Source organism: Chaetura pelagica, unplaced genomic scaffold (genome assembly GCF_000747805.2).
Source record: "Chaetura pelagica isolate M959 unplaced genomic scaffold, ChaPel_1.0 scaffold66, whole genome shotgun sequence".
NCBI classification, from domain to species: domain Eukaryota; kingdom Metazoa; phylum Chordata; class Aves; order Apodiformes; family Apodidae; genus Chaetura; species Chaetura pelagica.
The window spans coordinates 4,116,358-4,123,095 of NW_009953811.1; the positions used below are offsets into that span (position 1 = coordinate 4,116,358).

Below are 6,738 nucleotides of genomic sequence, written 5' to 3' on the forward strand. Positions count from 1 at the left end.
AGTGCTGGTCAGGGATGCAAATGTCATTCTGGAATTTCTTAACCAGGGTGATGAAGTAACAGCACATCTTCATTCAGAACACAGTTCAGATTCAGTCACTAAACTTTGGAAAGGATGCAGCCAAGGCAGATGTGATCCAGAACAAAGCAAGGAGTGCTGTGAGTTTACCTGCACAGGAAGGTGGGAAGAAAAGAGCATATTGTGTTTTTAGAACAGGGAAGAACAGGTAGTAAGCAGACATAGCTTTGAATCTATTTTAATATATAAAATATTGACCATTGTGCACTGAAGGCGAGACAAGTCAGAACTGTCATAGTTTAGGAACAAGTATTCCTTGAAAAATGGACTACAAAGAAAAAGCTCTAGAAGTTCAGGAATGCTTATAGAGCTGCCCACCTGCTGCAATAATCTTTATCTACCAGATCCTGCTTTGAAGCAGAATGATGCAGTGCATAGATTTTGAAGACACAATTTACAGGGTCATTCCTTGCTAGGAGTCAGGCTCTTTATCTTAGTTCTTACACTCCTGGTGCAAAACAAGCAGTCCTCAAGCCCCTCTTCCTCTCTACTTCTTGCTTTGCTAGAAGGGACAATAACTTAGTTTTCTAAGGCATGCTGCTGCCAAGTGCTGCTAATACCAATTTGGAGTGGATGAAGCACAGCATAGCTCCCTCCACACACTGTAGGGAATGGCTTCCACGTACTCAAACCCAACTATATCTACAGAAATTATCAAACAGTCATAAAAATTCTTCTCATTTTGTTGCATATTGTTGTTATTTGACAAAGTACTTGGAGATGGTGAAAGACCCTGTACTACAGTAAAGCCTAAAAAGAATCACTATGAAGGAGGAAAAACACCTTAATTTTATGAAAGGAGTCTTTCTTAGGACTTTTCCTTGAATGTATCCGAAGTGCAGCTCAGCATCACAAGACTGTACACTCAAATTGTGAGACAGAAGGTGGCAGTGGGCTAACACACACAATCTGTCCTTTTCCAGTAACTCCTAAAACCACAGTTGAATCCCACAACTTTTTTTTCCCCCCAGGTTGGGGCAAAAACATAGTGACTCAGGGCACTTAGAACATCATGTATGTTGCATTTGAATTACCTGGACTTATCCAAAAAGGATAAAGGTTATAGCAACTCATTTTTAGGCTCCAAGAAACACTGTAACTATAAAATAACCATGTCAACCCTGACTTACATGGCTGAATTTCACACATACAGATACTGAGCAAGATACTGAGCCAGCTCAGACCACTCACAAGACACTTCTTCTATGTAACCAATATTCAGAATGTCACCTATACTATACGAGGTGTCTGCTAGTGACCAACTATCTTCAGTGATGGGTAGCCTTGTTAGAGCCACAGTGGAAGCTTGTTAAACAGAATAAGCAAGACATCTTTCTACAGTTATGGCCATCTGCCAATTTAAGCTATTTGATTAGCTACCAAAAGAAAGTCTGACCAAATTCTCAAGGACACTACTGCCCCAAAGAGAGTAGTGATGAACCATGGCATTAACTGAGGTTCTGCCTGAAACAAAGGCAAAAAATAAATCCCCCCCCAAAAACAACAAAAAACCCAACACAGCATGATCCATTGAGAATATCAAGAACTCACCATCGCTCAAACCTATCACTCATTAAGACATGCTCAGGGACATAAGATACAGAACTGAAGTCATATCAACAGATCCAAGGCACTGACACAGCTTATTACTAGTGAAGTTCCAAGTAGCAAAGCTCACTTCAAGTACAACCAGTACCTCCCAGTCTGATTTTCATAGGTGATACTATTGTCCTATCATGTTATTCACACCTAGAAACTCAAGCAGTTACTCATGGCTGAGAAGAAATGCACAGCACAATTACCAGAGTGAAGCATTGGAAAAGGATTTGCTTTAAGAAGTTGGTTTGAGCCTATTTGGCCAATGGAATGAGCCAAATTGCTTCAGGAATTGGCACTGGAATAGGTTGCCCAGGGAGGTTGTTGATGCCCCCTCCCTGGAGGGGCTCAAGGCGAGGTTGGATGAGACTTTGTGCAACCTGGTCTCGTGGGAGGTGTCCCTGCTCATAGCAGGGAGGTTGGAACCTTATGATCTTTAAGGTCCCTTCCAACCTTGACCATTCAATGATTCTACAATTCAAAAAACCCTGAGACCTTGTTTTATCTCCAAATTAAGTATCCTTAAATGCTGCAACGATATATCAATGCAAGTTAATTGTTACACCTTGTATAAGGGACTGTCATTCAAGAATGGGTTTTAGAAGTCAGAACTGCCAAGCAGAACAGAACATTCTTGTTTACCCCCTTGGACAGAGAAACTGATTCCATGTATTGAGAGGTTACACCTGTCCTTTGCTTTTGCCAAGCATAGGTATGGATACCACCTTCATTGAAAAGAAACCAGAATACATGTGCAAATTCATGTCCTCATATGTAGGAACTTTCATGGCTATAAGATAGAGAGGAAAAAGCTTTAGGTGATGGTGTGAGATGAAAATATCAAGGGAAACATTCCTCCCATCTAAACGTAGGCTCTTGTACTAATCTTCAGCTGCTGTGATAAATTTGACAGCATAAATCCAGACGAGAACATCTGTCATTTATATTGAAAATTCTACTACAGTCAATAAAGGACATCAGCAGCTTGCTTTCCACTTGACAAAATAAATGCCATTAGCAAAGATTAGCTAAAAGCACCACTGGGTGTAGGTAAGAAGAAGCTGAGAAATCTGACAACATTAAACAGGTAACAGCTGCCTGGCAAGAATTTCACACACAGAATGTTAAGTTCTTTTTGGCACATGGCAATTCCTGTCCATCTCCTAGTCATACCTAAACCCACACCCAGCTCCACAGCAAGTAGTGCCAGTGCAGACATGTGGGATGTGAGAGCAGCCAACAGCCCAACCAGCTCCAAGCAGCCAGCCCAGGCTCCAGCCAGCCCAAGTGTTTGTCTCTATTATCACATCTCAAGGTTTGTTTGAATTCCACACATGCAATACAAAGGTTATATTTAGTGACTAATGTAGTTTGACACCAAGAAGCTTAAGAGACTCTTTTTTTGTAATTGAGTAGGAAGAAACCTGCAGCAGTACAGGCCTATCATAAAAACACTGCTACAGTCATTTGCCTTGCAAGGCCATTAAAAAAAAAAAAAATTCAGTCAACCCTGACCTTCCTTGTGCTTTTAGTTGAACAGACCCAGAAAAGCAATAAATGAAGAGGCAAGTAAGTCTGTTTCAGAGCTAAGGTGGTCTGGTGTGCCTGAAAAGTTGTCCCTTTCTTCCTTTCCTTTCCCAGAATTGGTCTAATAGGAAATTACTTCTCTACTCAGAGCCCTCTACCCACTCCCTCTCATTCAGCCATCAAAACTTCTGCATCTTCTAAACCTTTATAGCAAAGCTACTGAAGCAAGAATTTAAAGTCTCTAGGAGGGTGTTCCAGCAACTAGCTTTTCCTCTTAAGAATCCCCTGGTGCTTATTGGGCTGTAAAAATCACACTTCTAATCCACAACTACACAAGGATACAGAAAAATAAATATTTGAAGAATACTGCTTGTTATCCTGAGGATTTCTAAAGCATGTTTCAGTGCTGAACACATAAAAGGTGTCAGTTTGTGGAGCAATACTGTTTTCTGACATCAGATCACAAAAAGGGAAGATCTCAGCAGCATTAAAGACTTTAGTCCTATTTACTCAATTACAATTGCCAGAATTTCCTTCATATTGACTTCACAACAGACCCTCTCTCAAACACGAACTGAAATTATGCTTTTATTGACAAGAGTTTCCACACCCCAACCTATTATTCCATACATAGTAGCTGTCAGCCTTATTAGACATGCTCCCTACTACACTACTGAAAGAAGAGCCATGGAAAGGGATTTGGGGCACCAGAATTAAGCTTGTCAATACATGCTTCGCTTTCTTCATGCGCAAACTCAAACAAGACAAACTAAAGGCTTCAGAAAATGATTTTACTGAGGCACAGGTCTCATGGGAATTGCCTAAACCTGCAGCCAACTTTTGCTCCTTCTATAAATTACCACATTACAGAGTAGGAAGGGATTCCAATTCTAGCTGATGCATCATCATGCGTTATCACATGGTAAGATCTAGTTAGAGTAAGGGAATCTGTATCATTTTCTGACACAGCAGACTCAGGAAAGGACAATACAAACATACTGATTCATAGATAGCCTTGTTATTCAATACTGATTTTTTCAAATGACAGTCTTCACACCTGCTACTGCAGCTAAGAATAACACCCATGTAAACATGATTGGCTACTAACTTGATAACCTGGAAAACTGCAGTCAGAGCAGTGCATAAAAATAACTTGTAATTCTGAATAAAATTAAGTTGCAATTCCTTAAACTGCAACTCCCACTGTAATTCTCTAAGATCCAATCAGTTTCCATATAATAAGCAACATACTTTAAATACGAGTCCAAGTGTTGTACCTGGCTGTTCTCTCAGCCTCCCTTCTGCTCTAGAGCAGATCACAAACAGTTAAGGTACTAAATTCAGTAATAGTTATGTGTTTCAACTAGCAACATGAACTGCCTTTAGGATACAGCAGAATATTGGAGTTATATTTTCATTAGAAACAACCAAGAAGGAATATCTTTAGAATTACCTCAGTTGCCAAAAAGCTCAGAGTAGCCAAAACAGTGAGCATTCCTGAAGCATAAACACAGGTATCAACTAGTCAACTTATTATTTTTCATCACTTACTCTTTCACAGTCACAAACTACTTCACTAAAGGTAGCTAGCAGGAAGGGCAGAGAGAAAGATATGGAAAGCCTAACTCTACATTTAAGGCAAGACAAAGATGTAGAATCCCATTTAGGGAAAGCATGTCTACTGGAGTGCTCTCTCCAATTAAAAATGGATGCTTATCAAATGGTTGTGAAGATGAAAAAAAAAATATGTGCAAAGAACCTGCTTTCTAGGCTTAGCCTGTCACAGTACAAACAGTACTGTTGAGATCACTGCCTGAATCATCCTACTAATTGGAAAATGCCAAAGTGCATCCTACTCCCTCAGTTACTCACATACCATTTAAATGGCCACACACATATTCACTGATGTGAGTACAACTTTGTTTATGGTGACATATTCATTACTCACCTAATTATAAGAAGGTGGAATAAGCTAAGACCATTCAGTGGTGTCAACAAGGACCTGAAGCAAGAAACAGTGTACAGAACCAACGCTACCCTGAAGTTCCTATAGAAGCTACTCAGGAAAGTGAGGGCAGGGATGCCCACTGAACTGTGCACCACATGCAGGTGGTTACACTGAGCTGCCCAGCATCATGTGTGCTCCTTACTGCATCCCTGATTCTCTGGGAGGAACAGCCAGAGGGAAGCACTCTCCAACCTCTCAGAGACAATGAGACCAGAATAATGAGCAGTTTGTACCAAATTAGAGCAGTTCCTTCTGGCCTTTTAGTTTGTTAACAGCCAAGATCACAAGCATTCATTTAGGACTAGAAATGGCAAACATCAACACTTACAAAAAAACCCCACCAAAACCGTGATGTGAACAAAACTACTAATGCAACTTGTACCACTAAGCATAATGCTCATTAAACACTTACCAAGCCAACATTCCTGCACCTAGCTTGGCTGCCAGGATTCTCCACACTGCTGTCCCTCTCCATGCTCCCAAGTGTGTGCTTTGGAGAGACTTCAGATGCCATTTCAGGAGAATCTGAGAGGAGATTTCTAGGCATCACACTCTCTAGATTTATCAGTCCCGATGAAGTGCCGAATGCCATCAACGTATTATGTAGGGCTGCTAGCTTTATTCATTTCTGAAAACAGAGAAGAATGTGTTAATTTAAATCTGGCCTTTAAAATACCTTAAAAGGAGTGGAAATAAATAGCAAAAAAAGATCACATACAAGGTAATGAAGGGCATATCTTTATGATCTGGAACACTTTTACAACCTATGGGCACCTCTTAAAAAAACTGGTCTTATACTAAAAGGTGACTTTAAAAATCTTACATAGCAAGGTCCTGTACCCCACCCACATCATGTGCTTCCAAAGCAGATGTTTACATTTGCAAGCATGGACCCTGCACACACACCTGTCTTACAGATTCAGTTTTTTTCCATTATGACACATCATTAACAGTAATAAAATCCCATCGGCTGATACCATCTGACCCAGTACAAACATCTTCATCTCTTACCAGCTTTTACACAAAAGCTCTATTGGCTTACATAAGGGAAACAGAACCCTGTTCATTTCTCAACACTGCTGCAGTTAACTTGTGTTACTGAAGCAGCTCTCTGCCAATTATTTCTGGTGAAAGACCCATGAATAGAACTTAGTGCCATTTTTGCACCATCACGTTACATCGCAAAATTGCATTTTAAAGCTTACAGAGCTTTTATGTCACTCAGCCATGAAGAAACAGTGCTTATACATTTGGAAGATGCTCACTGGAACAGACGTATGCCCCAGCACTTACTGGAGCAAAAGATCCCAGTTTTAAAGCTATCCTAAGTGCTCAGTTTTGTAATACTTCTCCAAATTGTTGTCATCTCCCAAGACACTCTGGCAGAATTTCTTCCTTTGTTCTCCAAGTGTCACAAAGACACAAGTCACCCCCTTGTACTAACAGCACAGAGAGGAGAAAAAAAAGTAAGAACTAGCTCATCTTTCTCTCTCCAGTGTCAAGATATCCTTCACAAAAATAAATTGCCT

The 6,738-nt window shown here is 40.4% G+C and overlaps 1 protein-coding gene across 1 annotated transcript in view; it reads right to left on the minus strand.

Moving 5' to 3' along the window:
• Positions 1-5,756, minus strand: part of PROSER2 (proline and serine rich 2) — a 13,551-nt gene extending 7,795 nt beyond the window's left edge. Inside the window, exon 1 of the mRNA XM_010001269.1 lies at positions 5,622-5,756. Within this exon, the coding sequence (XP_009999571.1) occupies positions 5,622-5,756 (135 nt within the window). The remainder of the gene's footprint in view (positions 1-5,621) is intronic.
• Positions 5,757-6,738: the final 982 nt, after the last annotated feature.